The sequence below is a fragment of the Epinephelus moara genome, chromosome 16 (genome assembly GCF_006386435.1).
Source record: "Epinephelus moara isolate mb chromosome 16, YSFRI_EMoa_1.0, whole genome shotgun sequence".
NCBI lineage: Eukaryota > Metazoa > Chordata > Actinopteri > Perciformes > Serranidae > Epinephelus > Epinephelus moara.
The window spans coordinates 23162259-23189591 of record NC_065521.1 but is presented as its reverse complement, the minus strand read 5'-3'; the positions used below and the strand labels follow the sequence as shown (position 1 = coordinate 23189591).

At 41.4% G+C, this 27333-nt stretch overlaps 1 protein-coding gene across 8 annotated transcripts in view; it reads left to right on the top strand.

Moving 5' to 3' along the window:
• rerea (arginine-glutamic acid dipeptide (RE) repeats a) overlaps nucleotides 1–27333 on the top strand; it is a 148190-nt gene that overhangs the window by 97775 nt on the left and 23082 nt on the right. For 5 of the 8 annotated variants that reach the window (XM_050063908.1, XM_050063907.1, XM_050063910.1 and 2 more), the window contains 7 exons: nucleotides 800–905; nucleotides 3993–4089; nucleotides 6304–6408; nucleotides 14845–14893; nucleotides 16128–16252; nucleotides 18440–18539; nucleotides 19288–19386. In XM_050063908.1, coding sequence (XP_049919865.1) covers nucleotides 800–905; nucleotides 3993–4089; nucleotides 6304–6408; nucleotides 14845–14893; nucleotides 16128–16252; nucleotides 18440–18539; nucleotides 19288–19386 — 681 coding nt within the window. Of the gene's footprint in view, nucleotides 1–799; nucleotides 906–3992; nucleotides 4090–6303; nucleotides 6409–11771; nucleotides 12051–14844; nucleotides 14894–16127; nucleotides 16253–18439; nucleotides 18540–19287; nucleotides 19387–27333 lie in introns of those variants that run through there. The other 3 variants (XM_050063912.1, XM_050063911.1, XM_050063913.1) reach the window with 2 other exon arrangements.

The following is a 27333-nucleotide window of genomic DNA, read 5'->3' as shown; positions in this document are numbered from 1 at the left end:
GGCTCGGGCCAATAGGATTGTGTCGCAGTCCAGCACCCAGCCCAGCAGTCTCTCTAATGTTCTTTCAAACCACTGTGACGGTCAGTTGGGCTTATGTGAAGGCACAATAAATATTTTATAACATGAAATGAAAACACTATTTTGCCCTTTTCATCTCTCACCTCAGCGCTGGCCTCAGTTTCTACCATTTTCTTCCATCTCCCCCCCTTTCTTCCCCCTCCCCTCTCTGTGTTTTCATTGACTGGCCCTGGAAAGGCTCTCTCCTCACCTCAGTGCTGCCACTTGCTGGTCATCTGAGGGATTACAAGCCTCTGCTGACATGCACTTTATCAAAAGGCCAGTGGGTGGCAGCACTTAAAGAGTATTAAGCCCAAAGCCCTGTAAAGAGATACAGTGCCTGCTCATGAGTAAACTTTAAAAGCCTTAATAGTATGTTAGGATCATTACAGTATTGTCATTAAGTGAAGAGAAGGCAGAGGATTGATTTGTAGAAGACTCCATCCCCCTCATGGCTCCTTTCTCCCTTCACTTCCTTCAGCAACGGCCATCCCACTGTTTACTTTATTAAGGCTCTAAATGCTCTGCAATCCTTTTTTAATTGACTTGGTCTCTCCGTGTGCTTTTTGGCATCAGTCAGTGCGAGTCATAAACAGTGTGCCTGCACAGCCTCTCTGTTTGCCAAGAGGCCAGTTTGTGACGTCGTAATCAAACAAAGTGATGCCTGTTTACCTTAGTGTGAGATCTTTTTTTTTTGTTCCTCTCCTGCTCACTCGCTCTGTGTCTCCTCTCTGTGTTTCAGAGTAAACGGGACCATCTGCTGATGAATGTGAAATGGTACTACCGCCAGTCAGAGGTGCCCGACTCTGTCTACCAGCACCTGGTGCAGGATCGCAACAATGAGAACGGTGAGGCTGCCTTTTGTTCGCTGAAACATATCTGCACATGTGCATATGTACAGTACGCGCGCGCGCACACACACACACACACACACACACACACACACACACACACACACACACACACACACACACACAGAAAGTCAATACACTTACTTGCTCTGTAACACAACAGTCAATCTCTCGCCTTCACAAACACACACACACACACACACCTGTCTCGGCTCTCCATACTGTTGTGGGGGATATAAGAGCTAACTGTGAATTGCATTTCAAACAGAAACCAGAAGACAGTGTTCAGGCAGCCGAGCCAATCCCGTGGCTCTGCTCTGTTCCCCCGGTAACACTCCTTCAGGCCAGACAGCAGCGTTGTCAAGTGTTAATAACCCGCAGTGTCATGTGGCCTTTGAGCACACACTCTCGACACCATCAGTGTCAGTGGACTCATCACACTCTAGCACATACACATCTACAGGAACAGAAGCACCGTCACTGCTGAATATCAAATGCTGATGACAAGAAGGAAATGTCAGGAAGGAAAATCTGATTCAACATGGACGTGTAGTAGTTGAAATAATTTGTTGATGAACAAATAACTGGAGTTACAAAAAAGCTTATGCTGAGCCACATATAACTATACTTTATTGTTTTTATTCTTATTAAAGTATATTATCTTTTTGATTTTATTTCCAAATTCTTAATCGGTACAACCCCCCTGTAGTTATAGCTGTAAACTCTTAACTGAGTGAGCTTGCTATCAACAATTATTAATTGATTGAATACTTATATCCACCTTTCATTTTTTCTCAATCCTTTTTTGAGTCTTACATAAAAAAATTGTCCCAAAAGCGTTGACTTGAACGCGTTTGATATTGCTCTATACAGACGTGGCAGAAAGCACTCAGTGTGCTGGCTCTGAACAGTTTGTTAATGTACAGATACTTTCAGTCTGATTTTAGTTTTGTATTTGTTGTAAAGGTATAAAATATTCGAAGGCATATTGCTCTTAAGTAGGAGTGTAAGAAAACATCGATACACGTGATTATTGCTCATAGAAATGAAATGAGAGGAGAACGGATATTTAGCTGTTTGTCGTGGTCATTTGACTGGCAAAAAAGAAAATGACTTGTTAGTCGTTAATGGTGACAACATTCACCTCCGCATTGAATTCAAAATCCTCCTTCACACCCATCACTGTCTGCACGGTGCAGCCCCCACCTACCTCACCGAACTCCTCAACCCACATACCTCAGCCAGAACCCGGTCAGGCCAACTGCACCGTCTACGCCCGCCCAGGACTCGGCTCAAGACCATGGGCGACAGGGCCTTCGAGGCTGCTGCTCCCCGTCTGTGGAACGCCCTCCCCAACCACCTCAGGGCTCCACAGTCGGTCGATGCTTTTAAAAAAGGACTCAAAACCTTCCTTTTTCAGAAAGCCTATCCTGACTAATTTTATCTGATTTTATCTGCTGACTGTTTTTATTGTTTTGCTCTGTTGCTCGATTTTACTGTTATTGTTGCTTTTATTGTTATTGTTGCCTTTGTACTGTGCACTTTGAGATTTGTATTTAAATGTAAAGTGCGTTATAAATAAAATCTATTATTATTATTATTATTATTTGTCAGTGGGGCTGTAAAGTATGTCACACTGACTAGTTTGAGAACTCTCCTTTTGTTGATCAAATAGAAAAATACAACTGTACACCAATCAGACTTTCTTCCTTTTACGCCACAAAGACTTACGTTAGCTTTGTTGCTTTGTTAACTCATCGTAAAACACATTGAAACTTGAGAAAAACAAAATAAAACTCAACAAAACCATCAAAGTTAGTCTTGTTAGTCATCTAGTTAGTTAGTCCACAGTTCCACTGATCACCAACTCTGGTTTGGTTGAAATAATTCACAAAGGTAGATGTGAAAACCTGCTCATCTGCGCACAGTTTATCCCTGCAGTGTCTGCCTCTGAGCTGCCGGCTGAGCAGCAGCTGTCACTTGTTCTTCTTCGGCAGTTACAGTTTTCAGTTTACATGTCACGGTGATATTTTAAATGTAATGTATTGCATATTTGAAAACCTGCTACTCCACCTCTTGTTTGGTTGTTACTGCAAAACCTCACCTCAGTGAGTTCACGGCTTGCCACAAGTCAATTTGTTTGTTCGGACGTTAGCCTGCTACAACGGTTGCGGTGGAAACAGCACATATAAAATGCCCGCCACTGTGACCATCCTGCTACATTAATTTGAATAGCAATGTCCGTTAAATAATTGCAATATATCACCTTGTTTACAGTATCTGTATATCACAATATATTGAACCCCCTGTATCGTAAGAATGCATCAGTGTATACTCACACACACAGTCACCTGTAGACACATCTTGTTGGCAGTTAGTTCTCGTTAGCTAACGTTCCCCTTATGGCTGAGCTTTTCTCAGTTTGCAGATTACAGTCAACTCATCATATATACTTTGTCAAAACAGCCATGTAACCAGAGAACCAGTGCACATACAGTCACAGTTATAACTTGACAGGGTGTTAACGCTGTTTCCTGTTTCTACAATAATCAAAGTATCATGTGTCAGAGGAAATGCTTTAGTTTATGTTTATGTCATTGAGGTTATCAGCCAAACACACTGTATGTTGTTTCCTCCAGAAAAGCGCAGTGCTCCTCTATCAGCAGTCTGTCCTCGCAACAGGGACTCAGGATTATTAGAATTGATGTCACAAGGCCGGAGCGCAGTGGCCACAGCACGCAACAACTCAGGTCATTTGTCAACGACAAGTGCCCACCTTTCTTGGTGCTGCTGATGCGTCTTAACCCCCGCAAGGGTCATTTCACTTGAGAACTGAGCATTGTGTCCTCTCCTCAGGGGACTGCACTTTATTGGCTTTATTGAATTATGTGGCATAATATTGACCTCTGCAGAGGCACTTGTTACTTAAGCAGAACTGTGCTCGTGATTTTCATTAGTGAGTTCAAACACCCGAGCTACTTTATCTCTGCTCCCTCTTTGTCAGAGATGAATGACTCGGGTTGTCTACGGCATTATATATCATGTAGATATGTATTCAGTACCACTGTTCTTTCTTCCCCCCAGACTCTGGCCGGGAGCTGGTGATCACAGACCCGGTGGTCAGGAGTCGAGAACTCTTTATCTCTGACTATGTGGACACTTACCATGCTGCTGCTCTCAGGTAAACAAACACCAACACACACACATATCTTCACGCACACACACAAATACTGGGATCTTTATAAGCTTAGCTGTTGTAGAAAATAGAAGCACTAAAGGTCCACCCTTAAATATCCAGTAACATCACGTCTGCTGTGATTGTAATGCTTGCATCCATAGCACAGTACTCCCGTTAACACCCCTCACCTTTTTATGTGTTGTGTTTTGAAAATTCCGTATTTAAAGGGTCTTTCACATGTGGGACCCTGGCCTGGATCAGAGTACACTTGACCCCACAGTCCAGTTTGTTCGATTAGTGTGAACACCGTGTGGCATACAGGGCACAGCAGACTGATCTTTCCACGAGTGCACTTGAAAAGGTGGTCTCGAGTACAGTTTATTTGCATTCCTGCTAGTACACATCAGATATGAACATTAATTGTATAAAAACACAGACATGGATTGCTATTTAAGGCAACTACAAGGAGTTTTTAAGGGCTGATAAAACAGCTTTGAACTGCAGTCAGAGAGCCCCACGTCCGACAGCAGCGGCTCCTCCTCCAGTCCCCTTGGAGGAGGACGGTCTCCTGGGCAGCAGTGTCCGTCTGCGGCGCCCTTTTCTAGACTGTAGAACAACAAAAAAGTCACGTAGATGATAATGATGCAAGTGTACTCAGTCACGGAACAACATTACTGATGTGAAAGCTGAGCGGCGGGAGAGAGACTAGGGAGGCAGTCATAATCGGGCATGGTATGAATCAATCGTACCTGGTATGAAAACAGCCTAATGAAAGTTTCTTGTTACCATATGGGAAACTCTTTCTAGCACCCTGTGTGCCGTGATTTAAGTTTGAAAATTTGCTGTCAGGTTGGACGTTAGTAAACTAATCCATATGGGTCTAATTCTGTCTCATAAAAGTAATATTTTGAGCTGTCATACCAACAATTCATCCTGTAAGCAGCACTGTGTTTGTATATTCAAACAGACTAATGACAAACACCATCTGTTTTTAAATGGAAACACCACTATTGTAAAATAGGAGACAGGAGAATGACTCTTTATACTATGTACTATATCCTGATGTGTCTGTTCTGAACGGTGGAGGCATAATACTAATAGTTCTGCATTACTGCTTCAATTCTGTCAGCTGTCCTTGAGCCGACTTTAAAAGAAATCTCATCAATTGTACTATTAATTCAATGAATGATGATATAGAATATTTTACTGCTATGAGCAGGTGCTGTAGAAAATAGTCCAGATGTGTAAAGATGCAAAGCCATAAATGAGACACATGCCTCAAGCTGTCTCGCATTAAAACACTGATTGAAATGGCTGTGCATCAACTCCCCCATACACACACCTGTCAGAACATGAGCCTCCAGAGTCAAACTGATGGCACTCACTCTGTCTATGGTTGATGTCAGGGGAAAGGAACACGGGCTTTATCATTTTCTTGGTCTGAAATGAGATATTCTGTGTTCGTTCTGTGTTCCTGCCTCTGCCTCTTCATCCATTCCTGTCTGACCACCCCTCCCACCTCTCTCACTTCCCCTTTTCTTTAACCAAAACCATCTGTGAGCAGCACAGCAGCATGCAGTCAAAGCCATGTCTCCCAGAAACCACTGATTTCAGGGCAAATTAGCGGCAACTTCTTCTACACAGAGCGCCCTTTGATTTGACTTATTTTCCAGGCTTTAGATAAACGGGAGAGAATTCCAGCGGGATGCTGTAATGCCGCAGCTCTCCGAAGACAGCCCTCCTTAGCGCCCTTTAATCTTTTCAGGGGGAGGAAGATACTGTTTCTCTGCGAGGCAGCCCAGCTCCATATGCCTCTGATATCTGTTATTTAGATAGAGCCAGACACCAGGGTGCTGGAAACAGGAAATAGTATCAAGATGTGGGAGCCTCAGCCCTCTCTGCTCATGGGGGGGTGACCGTGCACAGGTTGAGTTCCTGTCCAGATCTCTGCAGTGTCTGTCTCCCACGCCTCAGCTGCAGCAGACGAGGCAGGACTGACATGTTCAGCTGGTGTTTATGGGTTCAGTAGCCAGAGCGTGATGTCTCACCGCAAAGTCAGCAGGCACTGACAGGCTCTACATACCTGCTGCTGTATTTGTCACCTCCAATAGGCGAGCACCCCAAGAGCATCTAATTAGGGCCACGTCTGCTCCTGCTCGGGGATCACTTTGTCATGTGGTTGTTTTTGTCTAATAAAGCCTGTCTTCTCTCTCACAGGGGGAAATGCAACATTTCCCATTTCTCCGACATTTTTGCTGCCAGGGAGTTCAAAGCCCGCATTGACTCCTTTTTCTATATCCTCGGATATAACCCAGAGACCAGGTGAGCAGCTTTTTGTCCTTATCACTTCCACTCATTCAGCCCCCTATTTAAGCATCCCACAGGTCACAAATGTTAATTCTCCACAACTCTCATACATTTAATTAAAATAGGGCTGCAGCCAACGACTATTTTCTTCATTTATCAATTATTTCTTTGTCTAGAATGTCAGAAAACAGTGCAAAATGCACATCATTACTTTTTCAGCACAAGTTCATGTCTTCAGTTTCCTTGTTTTTACCAGTTAACAGTTGACAACCCAAAAACATTCGGTTTACTTTCACATAAAACAAATAAAAGCAGCTCACAATTGAAAATCTAAAACTAAGTAACAGTTAGCATTATTACTTAAAGAAGGGCTTTACCGAATTTATTATTTTACGCTCAAAGCTTCTCTTGGGGTTTTTGAGTGAAACCTCAAATGTCTGTCATCACCAAAAAAAAATACTCCAACAAAATCCAGAGTTAGAACAATGTTATTCATCAGAATAAATTACCTTACCCTTTTTTTAATAAATTAACTTTATTGATGTAATTTATGGTGCTGTTAGATTGGTGCTAGACTGCAGCTGCAACCCGGCTTGGTTTTAGATTTAGATTAAGATTTATTTATTTATAAGGACAACTCACACTGATCAACATTTCTGTAAATGTGACAGTGTTAGCCAGCTGGCTAATTTTCAACTGCAGTCTTTGGCAAGATGTTCTGAAACCAATAAAAACATTTTTTTTTAAAAAAAAGCACAGGATAATTCACAGGACAAAGACAGCATTAACTACAGCAATTAGAAATTGTCGAGATAGGACAGAAGCCATGCAAAGCAACAAGCACCAGCAGAGCATCAGTACACTACAATAACACAACAACAACAACAACAAACAGCATGTTTGCACAAGCAGACATGCAAGCTACACGAAGCACCAACACACAGATTAGCATTACATTCACACATGCAGAGCAGCAATAGAAAGTAAAAACAGATAAAACACACAAGTCAAATGCACTAACACACAAGCCATGTCACAGAAAGTTGGCTATGCTGTTAATAAAATAGATATTGCATACATGCCAATGTAGATTTTGCTGCCTGGCAACGGGCAAGGACATAAAGCAGTCTTTACAAGTATGCTTTCTGCTGTGGGCTCTCGTGGAGCCGATGCGGGTAAGTCTTGACTTGTCTGCCGCTGTGCAGAAATACTGGGTTTAAACCAAATTAATACACATGCAAAAAAAAACAACAACAACAAATGTCAGCGTTATGAATGGAGCTTTGAAACTTCAAACTATTCGGTACAGTCTTAGATTCAAATGACTGATCAGTTATCAAAATATTAATTTATGTCCATTTGACTAATGGACTAATTGTTTCCTCCATAAAGTTTATGGGCAGGTTATTGCAATAAAAGATTACAGCTTCATTTATTGGGGAGCAGTACACTGATATAAAATGATATGACACAAGATGGTATTACGTAATATCACACTAATCACCACATAATATATCCCTAGTAGGATTAAATGGTGTTTGATGGTACCAATAGGCAAAATCAAATTTCTATGACGTTATAGAATTCAGTGAATGAGTAAAAATATTTGGATATTTGCTTTTCTCAGTATTACCCAGCAGTAGCATAAATACTATTAAAATCATGTTTAGGAGAGCAGATGAACAAGTCGTTTTTCTCTGTGTCATTACACATGAGCTTTGTGCTTTTTTGGGCTTTGGTGACTTAGTGTTATGTCTAATGATGCTTTCTGCTCATTACTGCTGTCAATGTTATCAGTGCACAGAGAATGGTCCTAATGTGGTGTAATTATGGGGAATGAGCCCCCCATGGCTTTGTAATTGTCGAGGCGTTTGTCGATATTTGTCAAATTACGTGTCAAGTTTTAATTACCGATCTTTTACATTACCATTAAGATTAGAAAAGTCTACAAGAAGCTCACTGATTGTGTTTTAAGTCACTTGTTTGATAAGAATGAAAGGACATTTTCTTAGAAGACCTTTTGTCATGTGACAGCAGCAAAGCACAGGTGTGAATAATAAAGTACGTGATGGCTGAATTTCATTTAGCAGCTCTAAATTCAGGTTGATGCTATTGTGGATGCTGGCTCACTGTCACTGCTTACATGGAATAGAGCCAGCCTTACTGTGACAAGTCAATATGTCTGCTGTGGGAAAAAAAATGACTTACTCTATGTATTTTAATGACACTCTCTATTTAACTTACAATAACACCGTCTCCCCACAGTTGGGATTTTGGTGTTGATGTGCTCAAAATTTGACTTTTGATTTAAAATAGGCTTTTTATATGTTGTCTTTGTTATACCTGCTCAGCTGGCCACATTGTGAAATAATTAAATAACCTTTGTAATAGTGTAATGACGTCTGAAGATGGACAAATAGGGATTGTTCATGCCAGCAGATATTTTATTTAAATATAACAGTACAGTTGAAAAAATATCATGGCTTTTTTTTTTCTTTATTTTAATATTTAAACACTTCAACCTTTAATTTACCTTTGTATCATTTATGCTTTGTTGGTCATAGGGTTGGGCAATATATTGATATCATGATATGAAACTAGATATTGTCTAGATCTTGGATAGCATAGTATTGTGTTGTCTTTAACTGGATTTAAAAGAACAGTGTGTACAATTTAGGAGGATTTAGTGGCATCTATCAGTGAGGACTGCAGATTGCAACCAACAAAAATTTAGAATTCCTTCAGTGGTCATTATTCAGAAGGTTTTTACCAGAAGCTGAATTAACCACACAGGTCTCTTCCCCTCCAAAATAAAAGAACCTGGTGATTTAAAACAGGTAGAAACACTGAATAAAGCAGTTTCACGTAGTGGTGTAGTGATCCATTGGTCTGGATTGATATATAGAGTCAGTGATCAAAGATCCAGTATCATCGATACAAACTCGTGAATTACTTATTATTTTTAGTCGTGAATACGTCAGCAGTGTGGAAATATTTGGGTTTCGGAAAAAACAGGTCAACAGACAGAGCAAATTGTCGTCACGAGATAAACATGACGTAACATTACCTGCCTGGACGGCCATCTGACTGCGCTAACTTCTCACTACAGCAAAGTTAGCTGAACTGTGTCAACAATGTTCGGCTGAAGAAACATGCGTGCAGGCTGAAATTAAACCAAGCTGTCCTGTCAGGTGATACAGTGACTTAAACCATCAGTGAGTAAGAAAAATAATAACGTTACATTAATTTTTAAGCTATGAGTAGAGGAAAATGTCCGCTAGCTGCCAGGCTAATTATGCTATGTCAACATGCTAAAGCTAATAATGGGTCACTAGCAAAAAAACCAGTTGTTTTGTCTCTGAACCGAACAGTTCATACTGAGCTGAATGTGATACTTATGTTAATGATGTTAGTAAGCCATGTTTTATGGCTGTTGGGAGACGTTTGCCTTCAGGGCCAGATAAACCAGATGTGTTATGAAACAGATGATGGTTTGAGTGAAAATGAAAAGTTCTCTTTCAGTAAGGACTTTGTGACAGAAAGCCCTGAAGGTTAACTTAATCCCATGTGCTGTGTAATATGTTAGTGGAGTCACTTTAAAGTTAACCTTGCTGCACTTAAGCAGGTACAGTTACTTACATCATTTATGTGTTGTTTCTACCTTTTATGGCTAAAAACAAAAAAGAAAGGGATAGCAGCTTCTTTTGTAATTGATGGTGTTATTTGGGCAGATAATATCGTCTCATATTGAAGGCTCCTTAATTGCATTGAATCGACACTGTATCATGGCAGAGTTTGTGATATTGGCAAGTATTGTATTGTTTTCCAAAGAATCGATATAATATCGTGATGAAACTGGTGATTTTTACACCCCTAGTTTCACAAACAAATCAGTGTTTCTCTGACACCCTTTGACTTGTCAGAGATGGGCCGCTAGCCCAGCTCCTGCTAATGAGTGCTCACCTTTTTCTCTGATAACTTAAGATCCCGATGATCAGGAGGTTTTTATCAAGAGCCAAATTATCAGCAGAGGTCTCTTCCTCCCCGAAACAAATGGACTCAGTGATGTAAACCCGTAAAATAACTAAATGAAACAGTTTTACATTATAAATCTTTTTTTTTTTTTTTTTTTTTGTAGTGGAGGGGCTGCTAACTACAGTAGCCGATGCAAAAACGTGAATGGGCCCATCTGGAGCCAGTGTTTGGTTTGAATGTTCTGGGCTACTTTAGAAACATGGCAGTGCAACCTGGCGGACTCTGTGGAAGAGGACCCGCTTCCTATGTAGATATAAACAGCTCATTCTAAGTTTAAAAAAAAAAAAAAAGAAGCCGATTCTTATTTTCAGGTGATTATACACTATGGTGGTGCAGTGGTTAGCACTGTCGCCTCACAGCAAGAGGGTTCCTGGTTCGAACCTAGGGTAACGGAGCCTTTCTGTGCAGAGTTTGCTCCCTTTGTCAGCGTGGGCTTTCTCCAGGTACTCCAGCTTCCTCCCACAGTCCAAAGACATGCATGTTGGGTAAATTGGTGACTCTAAATTGCCCGTAGGTGTGAATATGAGTGTAAATGGTTGTCTGTCTCTATGTGTCAGCCCTGTGATAGACTGGTGTCTTGTCCAAGGTGTACCCCGCCTCTCGCCCAGTGTCAGCTGGGATAGGCTCCAGCACCCTGGCAACCCTTAACAGGATAAGCAGTTACGGAAAATGAATATACACTAAAAATGACATAGTTTTGATGATACATTATATTTCTGCCCGTGTCCCCCTAAATCCTACACACTGAACCTTTAAAGGCTGCATTACAATATAGTGATGTAAATGTCACAACTTACCAGACTGTTCTTGCTGTTCTATCATCTGCCTTTAACAACTTAGTCATTATATCCACATTACTGATGATTATTTATCAATAAATACAAATAATTTGTAATAGCAACAAATATTGTGATATTTAATTTTCTCCTCATCAGTTGATCCTCCATTTTGATATTCCCAATAGGAAAAATATGTGGGACGTGTTGGATGGTTAATTGTACATGGTGAGCTGTTGAATTCATTTAGGTGCTCGAGCAAATTTGGTGATTGTTATTATCCACTGATGGTGATTGGAGTGTCTCACGTGTTGCAGTGACAGCTGTCCCTGTTATTGGCACCGAGGGTTGCCAGTTGGGAGCCCCCTCCTTCAGGGCCCTGTTCAGTCTCAGTCATCCGCTCCCTCCCCTCCTCCTCCTCCTCTCCTCCTCCTCCCCTCCCTGCTCCGCTCGTTTGGTATTCTGAGCGGGCTGTCTGCAGCCTTGCAATTTCACTCTTGTTTATTATGGCGCAGACATACGAGGAGAGATGAATTCCGTATCCTGCATGCGTGTCTGCCTGCCTCCGTGTGTGTCTGTGCGTGTGTGCGCTTGTGTGAGGTCGCAGCACATGCTCAGTAGTGTCTATAGAGGAGCGAGCCGAGCTTGCGACGCTGTACGTGCAGGCTGAGGTCACAGCACAAGCTCAGTGAATACCTCTCCGGAGCGAATGCGTGGTTCTCCATTTTGAGCACCTAGAAATAGGTGGGAGAGGGGAGTTAATTCCAACGAGCATTATACACACAGTGTCACCACCCAACCTTAGGGCTCGATGTCAGAAATGGACGATTTGTTCAGTCCCAGGAGGTAGGTGTGCGCTCATATTCTCGTGCTTTCTCGTGCCGTTATTAGTCGCTGCGCGAGTGTTGTCTTATTTTCACGAGTCGCATTCCAACTGTGTGATGTTTGCGAGCTGTCCGCATCACTGTCATTGTGTTAACCGGCTGTGTTTGTGTCGGGGAGGAAGATAGCGAGTGTGCACATTGTGTCAGGAGCAGGAGGATTGAATGCTGTTGGGCATAGAGGCTGTCATTGCAGAGCACATACCGTTACGCGTTTGCGCTACCGTAATGGATGCACCGTCGTATCACGCCTTTATTAACACGTTTCCAACAGAATCCCCATAAATACATAGTGTTTGCGATGCATGCGTGAGTATGAGGCTGATAAATGTGCACCCAGTGTGCTCATATGACGGTTATTATACCCGGAGCGGCTACCCTGGCTCCATTTTGCAGCTCCTGTTTACTATCGAGACGACATGGCGCATGGAGCAATGCTGCTCTGCACACAAAGCTCAGCCGGCTCTGCTCACCCCTGCGACCAGCTGCGATGTGTACACACTGCTTGTCATGGTAGTTAAATACCCTCAACTTGGGTCTGTTTTTGCTGTGCTGCAATTATGTCAGTGTGCCACAGACTCGCGCCGTGATTGGCTGAAATTGATGGAGGGGGCGGGGCCATCCTTGATTGCACACACACAAAGTTGACCAGACTGTCACGTTGTTGTTGTTTGGGTTTAATAAGTAAGCCTGTAATTATTTGGCAAGACTGTGTGCTAATGCTGAGATAGATCTGAGCCAGTGGCGTCTAACAACTGGCCATGTTTTACGCTGTTTATTGTGCTAGGCAACAGGCTTTGTGCAGCTTATTAGAGGAAAAGAAAGAAAGATTATTACAGGAAGTTTGAATTATAACTAATAACTTTCAGACTATGCTTGTTTGCCTTTCTTATCTACATTAAGAGTCAGATAATTAAAAGACTAGCGTGAGTCTTTTTCCAGATTTGTCTGCAAGAAATTAAATCTATAAACATGCTTATTTTTACTGGAGATATTAGTACTAGCGTAGCCCTAATTTTATCCCATATTTGCTTGTTCTGTTTGCTGTTTCTGTTCAAATATACCTGCAGTCTTTATGGAAACTCCTGAGAGCTCCCCGCTGCGATACATCTGTATTCTGCCTCCTCTCTCAGGACCTGTGCTGCATTCCATCTGAATGTCGACCGTCTGCTCTCAGGATTTGCCTGAGAGTAAAACATGGCTGTCTTCAGACGCCGTTCTTATTCTGGTGCACAGGTCCTCATTTGTCATCCTTACTGCCTCCTGCCAAATGGACCTGGCCGACTGCACATTGTCAGGAACACGTTTGTGGAACTTTTTCTCTGCTGAAACACAAACCAGATTAATTTTTTCGTAGTTGGTAGACTGCGTGCAGACATTCATTTGTCATGACCACTCAACATTGTAGATGTAAAGCATATCTGTACATAAGTATGTTATATGAGACATTCCACTCCATGTTTGTCTTTCTTTGTTTAAAGCCTTTTTAATCTCTAATAAGCCCATAAGAATAGTTAGCTCTACGCTATGCAATATGAGTATTTCTAAAACTTTAGGTGAAATAAATGCACAAGAAATACGTCTTTAAGTAGGATTCAGGTGTTATGAAATCATTTTACAATGTATTCTGAAGTGCTGACGATGCAGGAACCTATCATACTTTATCTTTATCACCACTATTCATCGCTGCAGGCTCTCGCAGGCTGCCAAATTCCGATAGCTTTACATTTAGTTCGCCGACAATGTTTGCAACAAAATGAAATGAAAGTATTTCGACATGTTCTGGAGCAGCAGACTGTCCTGGCAAGCCCCGGGTCATTCACTGCAGCTTTTTTGGCCTGTGCTGATACCGTCTGTGCCAGTGCTTCTGTCAGCCATAGTTCATAACACCATGGATTACTCCTCTAATCGCTCTCTCCTGTCTTGAGAGGAGGTGGAGGTCTGTCTCAGAGGGGGGAAAGGGGAGTTGGGTCAAACACGTACCCGTCATAGTGTTTTGTGGTCGGAGGACTGTAAAGAGACCAGAGGGCTGTGGCCTCTCAGGTTTCCGCCAGGTCTCCATGATGGAGTGCGAGCTTCTCTGGGTGCAAATCATGCTGACAGATTCTGGGCCGCCCCGCGCTCGGCTGTATGAAAATTGGCGCTGTTACCTAGGCAACGGAGGGAAAGGCTTTTCAAAAGGAACATCTTGTCATTTTCTTTAATCCACTGCAGCTGGAGATTCGGAACACTATTATTAAATTGCAGTTGCTATGGCTACCAACATTTGTACCAGCAGCCGTTTTCAGAGGCGCTCGCCCTGCATATCCAGAGCCAGCTCCCCCCACCTCCACCCCTCCTCCTCCTCCTCCTCCTTTTAGGGGATTCTGTTTTATTGCTGCATCCACAATATCAGGCCTGTAAATGTGCTCTGCTCAGCTTGCCATGCAGGAGCAGTCGACCAGGAATATTCTCCTCAAATCTTTATTTGCTTTTCACAATAACACACTGTGTACTTTCCTCACATGCCTGTAAAGATGTCCACAATAGAAAGTCCAGCCCTTGTCCCCCTCGCACTGTATTTGATCTTGTCCAGTTCGTGTTTTCTGACATGTTCTTTTGAAGCTTCAGTCAGTCGTGATACCCAGTTGTGACTTTGTAGTTTGTGCAGATGTTTAGCTGATTCAACAGGCACAATGCCGTCAGATTTCTTTCAGCTAGCTTTGAAACGTTGCCAAGTAAATATTTTGTTTCAATCTGCTCCCCTTGTCTCTTCTTAGGCGACTAAACAGCACACAAGGGGAAATCCGAGTGGGACCCAGTCACCAAGTAAGTCATTGTGCAGCACACATCTCCCAGCTGTTGAGATTTCTTGTGTAGGTGAATTTCTATTATCACACAATCAGCTAAAATTTGACAACTCTTCTTTCATCTCATAGATACCATTTAGTCTCATTCATGGCATCACTTGTCATTTAAGATGTAGTAGCATAATAACGACACACCACGCCACCTTACCAAAGTTTCTCTCACAAAATATTTGATGCTAGTTTAGTTTTTGCTGTAATGCTCTAAATGTTAAAACAAAAATACACCATTAATCCTATCAGGTAGTGAAGCCAGTGTAGAATTGAACACTTTCTTCAATAAACCCTGGTGGAATCAAGATCCTTTAAATTTGACATGTGCAACTTGCATAGAAGTTTGCTTTTAGTTTCCATGATATTTTACAGTAATGTCTTCATCTGCCATCCATGAAACTGTGCTGCAGCTTTGTGTCATAGCTGTGCATACCTGTTCAAACTTGCTTCAGGTTTAGATCATAGATTGTAAAAAAAAAAGCCTTGAGTTTGCCACTTTAGCAGTTGACATCTTGGGGTTTTTTGGAGCCAGAAGTGATCATATTTGGACAAGAGGGTGGATTTGTGGAGGAGGGAGGAGTGGATCTGACTCCTCACTCAAAGCGTCCACACCCTCAATTATGTGTAACTTTAAGCCTTAATAAAATTTAAGCAGGGGAGTTGTATAAAAATTTGTCCCCTGTCGGATGTCAAGAACAAGGAAATTAGCTTTAGAAAACAAAATATTTTGTTTGTACCAGGCTGTGAACATGTTTAGTTCTGCTGTAAAGTTGGGCATTTTGAAATGGGGGTCTATGGAGATCGACTCGCTTTTGGAGCCACCCCCAAGTGTCCATTAGAGGAACTGCAGTTGTTCGAACTTGCACACTGGCTTCATTTTTCAGCCTCGGAGGTGCTGCTCGGTTTAGATTTATCAGTAAGTTATTTATATCGTGGCCATTTTTCACATTCAACATTTAGGGAGAATCTGCTCTGTCTTTATATTTTAAAAAAAGAAAGAAAGAAAGAAATCCGAGACCTGCAGTTCTGTGTTGTGATAGGGTACTGAATTATTGTGAGTGTAACTTGTCCCTGCTGCCCCGAGCCAGCCACTCAGTGAAAAGTTGATGACAGGGAGTTGAAAGCTGATATTTTTTTCAAGCTTGCTTGCTATTTGTAGTGTGACACCATCTGTCCCTCTCCTTCTCCCTGGACCTAATTAGGCCAAGCTCCCTGAGCTGCAGCCTTTCCCCTCTCCTGGTGGCCAGGCCGTGACCGAGAACGAGGAGCTGGTCTGGATGCCAGGGGTCAATGACTGTGATCTTCTCATGTACCTCAGAGCCGCAAGGTGAGCCCAGAGAATCCCAGGAGTTCAGACCTGGCAGGGTTACAAGGTCTAACCTACAAGTTCAAGGGAAAACTATCACAAGAGAGGTTAAAGATAGTTCGTTCAAATATATGTAACCCCAAACTGTCCTTTGCCCTCACTGTATTGATCTGAGTGTAAGAGGCATAAAATCCAGAATTAAAAAATATCAATGTATCAAAGACTCACCATCAGTGAACATAAAAACATCTACAGGACAGCAGTAGCTTCCACTCTGTCCCATTAACCTGTTTCTGTACCCAGAATCAGTCAAACCAAATGTCTCTAAATGTTTGTCGTCTCAGGAGTGGTATATTAACGCTACTTATTAATGTTACACTTCATCAGCTGTCATGGGACAAACTCATTCATCAGTGTTCCCTGAGATGTTGTTGCAGTGAAAGTGATACGTGTTAACAGGTTTCTGTGTTATGTTGTAGTCGGGGGCCACAGTGTAATTAATCACAGTCTGTCACTGTGACAGACAGTGTTGTAGAAATTCCATCGAAGTCTATATTTATCCATCATACTTGTTTTCGAGCTTACCAGCTTTATATAAACCCATATCGTGTTGCATTAGTGTAAATATACTGTGCATTATAACACCCTTAATGTGAAAGCCTCGCTTGGTAAAAATTTTGAAAGCATTTTTTTTTTTCTTGGCTCAAACAAGTAGGAAATATCAAATGTGCTTTTTCAAGGGCAACAAAACATTGCACTGACCGCAGTGTAATAAAGATCGTTATTAATATATGCCTCTTGCATGCCTCATCATAAGTTAATGAGAAATAGAAATACCATTAACTGCAGTGTAGGGAAGAAAAACACACCTAAAGCAATTATATTAATTATTGTATATGCCAGTTTTTTCTCAGTTAATTGAATAATCATTTGATCTATAGAACGTCAGAAAACTAGAGCCCAAGTTTACATCATGAAATGTTTTGTCTGACCAACAGTCCAAAACTCCAAATTATTTAATTTACTGTCCTGTATAAGACCTGGAAAAGCAGCACATTCTCGAATGTGAGAATCTGGAAGCATGTTTTTTAACTCAAAAATGACAAACAAGTAATCAACAAAGTAGCTAGTTTTTGGTTTATAAAGGACACATTTTGTTATTTGTTTTTCCTGAACCTGTTTAATTTTATGTTGCATTGCCAGCAATTTTTTTTTATCTGTGTACATGAAAGATACCATTTATAATTAGTTGTCAGTGGTTTTACAGTGAGGTAAATGAGAGGAAAATCTGTTGAGGTGACCTTTGCTTATAGACATCTGTTTCATTACTACTATGTCTGTGACATAGTGCTGCACAATCTGTCGCTATGTTATTGTCATCGCAGTCTGAACTTGTGTGATAAACACATGGTGAAAGACAGTGATACTGCACTCAGGGATTTTTTAAGTTAATTGAAAGAGAGTATCAGTAGAAAACTGCACTTTAAAATGTAAATGTCATTCATTTTTTTCATTGGTGCCGTTTTCATTCAGTGCAGTCCTAAATAAAAGAATGTTGGAGATAATTTCCTTTTCATTTTTTAAATTTTAGCAAGTAGTTTGTTGTATTTTAGCACGATACTAAGATCAGCAGAAAAGCAGAACTGAGCACACTTCAATATCTGTAATAATTTCACAGTAATATTGCTGCTGCCAAATTCTTTGTTATTGCATATTATGCATTTTCCTGCAGCCCTCCGTGAGACATTTTATTCAATTACCTACACTTCGAAACCAGTTACACTCATATCCATGTACATTGTACTGTTATTTCCACCTGTCATGTGTTTCTATTTATGTTGTCTTACCTATCAAACCAATGTTTAGGCTGATGGAATAAATGACTTAGGACCAGTAGTTAGCATTAGGTTAGTTTAGTCTCTAGGTTTTTGGTTAGTCTTAGGAGTTTTGTAGGTTATAAATGTTACTACATATTATATGCTCTTTATTTTCTCAAATCATTAACACATTTTAAAGTACGATTTGCTTCGTGTCTGGGCCTTATTCTCAAGCTTTCACTAGCTTATCAGTGAGTTTCATTTCACATCTCTATTATTTTGTATGAATTGTACATATAATTTTAAAGTCAGTGAAGGGATTTAGCAACCACTCAGTAACCAGGTGTCTGTGGCTGTTTTAATGCTGATTTCATGTGTGTTGTGTCCACAGGAGCATGGCTGCCTTTGCAGGGATGTGCGACGGAGGCTCAACAGAAGACGGGTGTTTAGCAGCCTCTCGAGATGACACTACATTAAACGCACTTAACACTGTAAGTAACCATGCAACAAGTCTGCCACAAGAAAACCAAGTACACACAATAGAAAAAAACAATGAAATGTTACGTTTGAATCGCAGAGTGTTATTTTTCTGTGATGCAGCTGTGCAGTGATGGGCAATGATAAGGCCCCTGAGCCAGTAGAGTAGCCCCCTGTAGTAAACCCAGCCTCAGAGGCGTACAATACATTAGGCGTAATGAGAGATTTGTCTGTCACATTGACAATGAATACCGAGGAATCAAGCACAAGAAAGAGATTAGAATCATCATAAACAGGGCATTTATATTCCGACTCTATAAACTGGAAAATTAACATAGCGGGCAGGTCATTGTCTCTCGACCTTCCTCTCTATTTGCAATTCCAATGAGTAATGCTTGTTTATTCTCAGAGAAAGAGCTCCAGCGCTGCCTGTTTCTCCCAATTGAATGCGACACAGGGCTTAAAGCTGCACGGCGATTGCCTTTGTCGCCGCGTTGTTTATTTCCAGGCTGATTCTCGGATCTTTGCAGAGCATTTCCTCTGACGCTCGAAGATCTCTAGTAAAAGGTTCAGCCACTCCTTGATGTAAAGTCTGTTTGTAAAACAAATCAGCTCCATAAAATGTGTCAGTGCAGCTCAAAATGTCCCTCTTGTGTCACTGTAAAGAAAATTGGCACCTTAGTAAACGGTTTTTTCTAGTTATTCATCTATGCATTGCTTTATAATCAGAATGATGAGATGATTCTTTGTTGTGATCCTCAGCTTCACGAGAGCAGCTATGATGCAGGAAAAGCTCTCCAGCGTCTGGTGAAGAAGCCCGTACCCAAGCTGATAGAGAAGTGCTGGTCTGAGGATGAAGTGGTAAGAGAACCGTGCCCTTTAATATGGAAATGCATTAAAGGAATACTTCACCCACAAAATGACCATTTGTAAATCAGTTATGCTGTGTTACCTTGAATTTGTGAAGGAAACTTGTTTTTTCTCGCGTGCCTTCACAAAAAACCTCCAACATGTTAAATTGATTGATTGGGGACCACTTTTAACAGCAGCAAAACTGTATCAAAACATCTTTTTACAAACCCTCGCACAACTCGTGCAGTACAATCCAAGTCTCATTTTTCCAGTCATATGCTCAGTACTTCCCAGACACATGTATTTACACTGAAAAAAAAAACATAATTTTTGGGTGAAGTATTCCTTAAACAAAGATATCATGCTTGATTTTTTTATTTTTTTTTTAAAGAAACGAGTAGGCATACACAACAAATAGATTTTTGTTACTGCAGGGTTTCCTATGGTTTTCTTGAAATTGGTATTTTTAGTGTGGGTACCTGCTGTCTGTCAGAGCCTGGGTTGTGTCTTTAGAGGGAGCTGTTGAGAGGGAGTTAAAACAGGACTCTTGGCCCACTCTCACAAGACATCAGTAAAAAGCTCTCGTCAGTTTCCAGCTCCTCCAAGGCCCAAGAGCAGCTGCATCCTGTTTATCACCCACAGAATAAATCTTGAGTGTGGAAGCCTGGAAAGGGGAAAAAGATTGAGGGCTGGTAATGTTAGCCTCCATTTGAATTTAGATGTGAATTTCACCACAGCTGTTGAAGGGCTGGAATCAGAAAATGGCAGCCCGTCTCCCTGATCAAACAGCACATCATGAACGGGTGGAGAGGGGGGAGGAATGAAAGCGCTTGATAACACCATGTCAGAACGAGTGAGAGCTGCAGCTTTGGCCTTGATGCTTTATGACAGTCTGCACTACATGTTGGTACACACACTCCTTTTAAAGATAAAACTGCCGACTGATCTGAGTGAAGATCTTAGAAAAACATAAGGCTCCACCACTAAGATTCTTCTGTGTTGGTTTTCTCCTCCTCCTCTGTGAATCATCGTTTTTTTCCACTTTGATATTGTTTGTTAATGCCGAAGCTTGGCAGTCTTTTGTTGAGCTTTGAATCCAGCAGCTCAGATCCAGTGAAAGTGAATGGGTGTATTTGTCTTGTAATTGAACGTGATGGGCACATTTGAATAAAGCCAGAGCTCACGGCAGGACCACAGCGAATCACAACAAATTAAGTCAGCCATCCTTTTGTGGACTACTTATGAGTTCGCCTTTATTTATGCATGCTTGCTGGCGCCAAGCTTAACTGCTGTGCGAAGATGATCAGAGCGGGGGCCAGGCATGTTGATGGGAGGCTTTATTGCCACGCTCCACCACAGCAGGTCTACCACAGACCACTTGTCAAAGGAACACAGTAGGGGCTCGACAGTACAAGCTGTAAATAACTTGATTCAGGAAATAAAGGGATCACTTCAGTGATTCACTTTTGTCTTTTTATTAATCTGAGAAAAATATGCTTTACAGTGTTATTTATCTGTAATGATATACCCTAATATATTCCTGGAGTCTGAGGGAGGATACCACTATCAATATTTCTGTTAATATAGATGCATAATATTAACAGTCAATCAGGATGCAGATCCCTAACATTTGTTGTGTGATAGAATTGTTACCAACTGAGTGGGATATGTTGAAGTATAGAAACTAGAAAAATGCACACATCCCGGCTGCGACGTGGCTGCCCGAGCTGATTGTGGCCACTCTAGACAGTTTTTATATTTTTAGCAGATGCACTGCAGCTTGTTTCAGAAGATATGATATAATTATGAGGATTAATGTGTTTTCAATAACTAAAACAGCCACAAGTCTTTGATGCATGTCATTCATACAGCACAGTAAAATAGGAAATAACAATATATACAATGAACTGCCTTGAATTACCTTTGTCTCTGAAATAAGCTGTTTAAGTAAACTTGCCTTGCCCCAAACAGGCAAAAAAGAAACTATTTAACTGCCTACTTAATTGTAGTGGAAGCACAAGGGTCAGTGTCAGTGACTTGGATAACAAAATCTACAAGTCGACACAATCGGGCTGGCAAAACCCTTTGCTTTTGAAATGGCAGACGAACAAAAACGGGTTGCAGCCACAGCAGCCCAAATGCAGGGCAGCCCCAGTGCAGGGCAGCTGCGCCCAATGGAATCGTCCCTCCCGGCTCCCTTACAGACAAGATGGCAGTGAAAATAACAAACATAGTGTTTTTTATATCTCGTATCATGCCTAACTTTAGTGGATCATAACATATCTGGTTCAAAATGAGACCAGATTTGTCAGGGGCTTTTTTAGCAACAGCGAAGGCCAAAATGTGGCCTGCAACAGATTAGGTAAGGTTAATTTGTTGTTAGCCGAGGTGATTTCTGGAGAACTTGCAGCAGCCATCAGTCACGTAAGAGGAATGAGGAGTCTGTGATAAATGATGGTACAGAATAGGTTTTTCAACACTTAAGAATCATCACAGCCATGAGAGATCCTTGAGCATACAGTCATAAGTATGCACACAATATATTAGGCTGATTGGCCCAGTAGTTTGTGACATTAGCTGCCAACAGACGCATGATCCCCTCCAGGCTTACCCCTGGTGGAGATAATAAACTTCAGTGCTCTCTGGTGGACAAACTACAGAAAACTAAGTAACTATCTGCTATTTCTTGTTACTCATCGTCCAACATAAACACCAATACTGATATACTGGCCTGGCTGATTTATTGGTCTAGATGTATATGATGTAGGGCTGTTTAATTTTAGCAAAAATTATAATCATGATTGTTTTGTTTAATATTGATTATTATTTAACTTGATTGCTCGTTGACTTTGGAAATGGCATTTATTAACTTTTTTTTTTAACTTTTTAACAGTGGATTTTCTTGAACTTTAAATTTAACTCAACTGAAAAACTGGATCGGGGTGAACTAAATCTGTCATAACCTGGCTGAGAGTCGGCTGGGGCTTTTAGGGAGGGGTGATAGTGAGCAGCTGTAAAGGAATAAATGAAAGGGGTTTGCTGGACTAAAAGAGAGCATCATTGTGAGACAGAATGCAACACAGTTAATTTTTTTCGTCTCGATTATCTTGTTTTTATAATCCTTGAAATCCCAAATTATAATTGGAGAAAAAAATGTGATTAATCGTCCAACCCTAATATCACGATACAGCAAATGTATACAAGGTACATAAGTCATCCAGTTTATGTTAAATGTAATGACCTCTGTTCCACTGTTTTATTAACATCAGATAAAACTCTTAATATATGCAAAACAAAACCCTTCATAACTAAGAAACAATTTTTGCTTGAAATGTGGTCAAAATAATTTTGTAAAAGTTAATACGCTATGATCATTTTATTCCAATAAATTCCACCAAAAGACAATGACATTGAATTATTGCTCATCCCAGAATCTTTAGGCCGTTTAATTAATTCTGTAACCTGGGTCGAGGCAACTCCCTCCACACTTTCACAGAGGAGTTTCATCATGTTCAGACAGCATTATGTAACTGAAGTGGAGGAGCTGTCAGGAAGTCCAGTACACTGTATTAGCCGTGTTCGTGGCGGGTGTGTTTTGTGTCTGCGGGTGGAGGCACTCAGTAGGCCGTTAGTGCTCCACCTGCCCCACAGCGTCCGCAGCCGGGAGAAGCAGCAGCTTGACTCTGGCCGGCCAAGGACACAGCTCACAGTGATCTGATCACCAGTTGTGCCTTTTCAGCCCTGCAGCCTTGAGGGACAGGTGTAAATGCAGCTCCAACCTTGACACACTCAGAAAGCAGCCCTGCTGCTCTTCATTTATTTATCACCCCTTGCCTCTGCCTCTCCTTTTGCTCCTCTTCCCTCTCATCCCCTCCAGGAGTAGCTTCGTTATTCCTGCCTGCTCTTTTTTCACCCCACCCCTGCATTCTTTTAGAGATGTGAATAAAAGTGACAGCGGGGGCCGCTGAAATGACAGAATCAGCCTGTCTGCAGGGTCACTTGTCACCCTCTCCTTCCCCCTCTGACTCCTCTTGCCCCCCCACCCCACCTCTCCTCTCTCTGTCTGCAGCTGCTGCCACATAGCAAATAATTCCAAACCTCGTCTCAACTCCCAAACGCTAGAAAAATATTTATAATTTCTCCCCACACACTTCCCGCAGAAAGACAAGACCACTGCCATCATTTGTAAGCCATTTCATTACCGCAGCCGAGGAAGTGACAATGTTGCGAAGGGGAGTGTTTGTTTCATTTTTATTGTCTTGTCGCAGGCACAGAAAATAATTTCACTTCAGTAAGATGTGTTGCAGTCAACCCCTGAACCATCTTTCACTGTGAGATTATTAGTACAGCTTTCAGAAATGGAAAATCCATCACCTTGATGTGAGCCCCGCTCAAACTAGTTTCATGCATCAGTAGGGTGATAACTATAGATTACACCCTAGAAAAATCTCAATTGTTTTCAAATAAATTAAATATAAAACTATAAACATTTCACCAGAAACATCTACTGTGCAGTATTGTTGCTGTTGTGCAGTCAGCGAGCCATTGAGGGTAGAGCAGTGGTTGATTTAACCACCAAGAAAAGAGAAAATGTAATCTGTTATTATGGCAGACAGTCAGACGTGGAATAGTCTTCTAAAGTCTAACGGAGAGAGGCAATCCCACCACACACTTCTCTATGTGTGTTTTATCAGAAGCCAAATCAATGCTCACTGCCCACACAGAACTATCTTCCCATCCTTTTGATTGTGCAATAGTCTCGACGGCAAAAATAAACTCTTTTAAAACGGGAACAAAAAGAACTTCAAGTGAAAGGCATACAGGTTGTTTCTTTTGTTGCCCATAAATGTTTCTTGTCTGATGCCTTATTACGAAATAGCAGTAATGTTACAACACTGAGTGTTCTCTAACCACTTGTTAACACCATGAAACCACAGTTAGCTAATCATCAGCAGTCGGAACAACTTCTGCTTTTTAGATCAGAAAAATCTTGTTACAGATTATAAATGAAGAGTTTAAGGTGACTTCTCGTGCTGCAGCTGGCCTCTGCTGACACTTTCTGGGCAACTGCTGAACCTTGTGTTACATTAAAATACTTGCACACATTCCATGTCATGGAATAAAGTTGTGAATCAAAGATAGTGGATTCTTTAAGGCTGCTGTATGAACCATTCAGAACATTAATGTAGCAACAATCCAGTATTTGCTATGTAAAGATAAAGTGGAGTAATGGTGTCCTGGGCAGAGAATGAAGTCACACCACCACTGTGTGTGTTAATGTGTAATAATCTGAGCTTCTCTGTTTTTTGTTATAGTAGATGGTCTGGCCTCGTGTGCATGTTAATTCATGTGGGTCCCTTGTGCGTATTCCACTTTGCCGCTGATCTGCACTGCACTCATATGGCAGTTATTGCTGCTAACGCCGTCCCAACTAGGGCTGAAACAATTCCTTGAGTAACTCGAATAATTCAATTACTAAAAAGCTTTGTTAAATCCAGTACAACTATACAGCACGCTGTGTTTCGCATGGATGGTTGTTTCTGTTGCACAAGCGCGTATGTTACTTTTGCTGTTGATAGCCTACGCAACTGTAACATGGATGTAGCACGGTTTGCAAAATGATGGAGGAATAGGGACAAGAAAAGAGCGAGAGAGAAGAAGAGGAGACACGGCAAAGAAAATGACAGAAAGTGTCAAGAGTGTGGGATCATTACAAGTGTCCTCGAAAACATCTCAATGTGTATTGCAAAACGGACTTAGCATACCACAATAGCACATCCTCAATGCTACAGCATCTAAGTAGAAAACATCCACTGTATGCATTGAGTTTGCCGTGCGGACCCGACACAAGGTAATGTCAGCGTTACATTTAATTGCATTTAACCTTAATCAATGATTGCTAGCTGAGATTCATAATGTATGTAAAGAACGTGCGTGTATTATGGCTTTATAATGGCTGATCAGTAACAGAAATCAATGCGGTGGTTAGCGTTACCTGGCGATGTATCATGCGCATAAGCCAAGTTTTGATTTTTATCTGAAAATAAAATGTTGTAGTCAATTTGTTTAAGCCTTAGCTCCATTCATGTTGTTTTGTTAGTCACACATCACCAGAATAATTGATAGAATACTCGATTACTAAAAGAATGGATAGCTGCAGCCCTAGTCCCAACCTATGGTGGTGGAATGGTATCGTCTCTGTAGCACTGTTTGCGCTATTATCACTGTTAGCTGCTAGCCGCCGGCTCAGCCACCTCCATGTTGAGAGCTGTGTGCAGACAATCATGGCTCAGAATCGGCAGTAGAAAGAAGAAGAAAATCCGCACGCTGAATTAGAGCTCCCAGTAAGTTTTTAATGACTAAAAAAGCATTAGACCCAAGTTGCCTGAGGAAGACCATTTGGGTCGAAACGTTGCTTTTTTAGTCATTAAAAACTTACCGGGAGCTCTAATTCAGTGTGCGGATTTTCTTCTTCTTTCTGCATGGACCCCTATTATCCAGCACCTGACCTAAAGCAGGATTGGATGTGCGCACAACTACTCTGTCTTCTCAGAATCGGCAGTAATCAAGTATTGTTAAGTATATTTTATGAAAATATAAATCAGTAATTCGTGGTTTGTTCTATACTTGTGAAATATGTTACAGTATTATATATGGATGTGGTTAGAAGCCTCATATTTGCCTCTGTTTCCACTATGCAGACGATCCTTATTGAATATTGAATTATTGATTGATTGAAGTTTTTTAAGATTACACATAGTTTCCCACATGTCACAGCCCTCCCACATCCATCTCTTCAAAGTAATAGTAGTAATAGTCAGTCGAAAATAGGAATAAATAAATGTTACTCAATATAGTAAGTTGATAAACTGTAATAAAAGAATTCTTTTTTAGAAGAATACTTGTATTTGAATATAACCTTTATATTTACTCAGCAAATACATTATATCTAGTATCTCACTAGCCTCTAGCCTCAGATGCATCCCTTACTGAACTTAACTTAGCATCTGCCTCTTGAAATATCAAAATCAAATTGATTTTATTCTAAAGAAATGTTCATTTACATTCACTGTTTGTCAATAAAATCCAAAGTATGGTCAGTAGTACGTCACCTCTACCTGCCCTGCCTGCAGACATATTAAAGGTCATCAAAGGAGTCTTGCACTCATTAACTTGATGTAATTAAAATGTCTCTTCACGTGAAGCTGCTGTCTGTCCTGATTGTAAATAAGTGGTGCTAATAATGCATCGGCCAACAGGAGGTGCCACATAAACAATCAGAAGCAGCGGCAGCAGCAGTCGTGCTGCGTGTCGCCATGTCAGAGACAGAGCGGCTGATCTATGACTGCTGCGGGGCGGCAGGTCTATTCCTCAGCCAGCTGCGCCGTGCCGCGGCTTATCTCCGGCTGCGTCTTCAGTTGATGGATGACTGGAGCAGGCTGCCGACAGCACTGAGGCGGGAGGGGAGGGGAGGCGAGGGAGAGGAGAGAGTAGCGGCCCCCCAGTGGTTGAACACAGGCCTACAGACCTGAGACACACTGCCCAACCAAAAACACCACAGGCGGATAAAACACAACACGCCGCCCTGCATCCCCTGCTGGAGGCTGTAGATTATTTTAAAGTTAGATGAGCAGCTTTGCTCCAGTGCTTCTCGTCTGCAGAGGGAGCCCTGCCTGCTAAACAAAGATTTAGTGTCAACAGTACATTTTATCACCCTTATGGTTCTGTGCCAGCAATGCTTTTTAGGGTTGTTTAGTAACTAAATAGCAGGCAGGATGGGTGTGTGCTGGAATTTCCTGTCACCTTTTGTGTCAGTACAAGCGAAAGGAAGCGAAGGACGTTACTTTGCCTGCTAAAAGTTGGCAGAACATGTCCATGTTTGTTATTGGGTAAATATAAATACATAACTTTTTGTCTGTAAAAGGAGGTTCAGGTTTTAACAAGGGTTTCTAATCA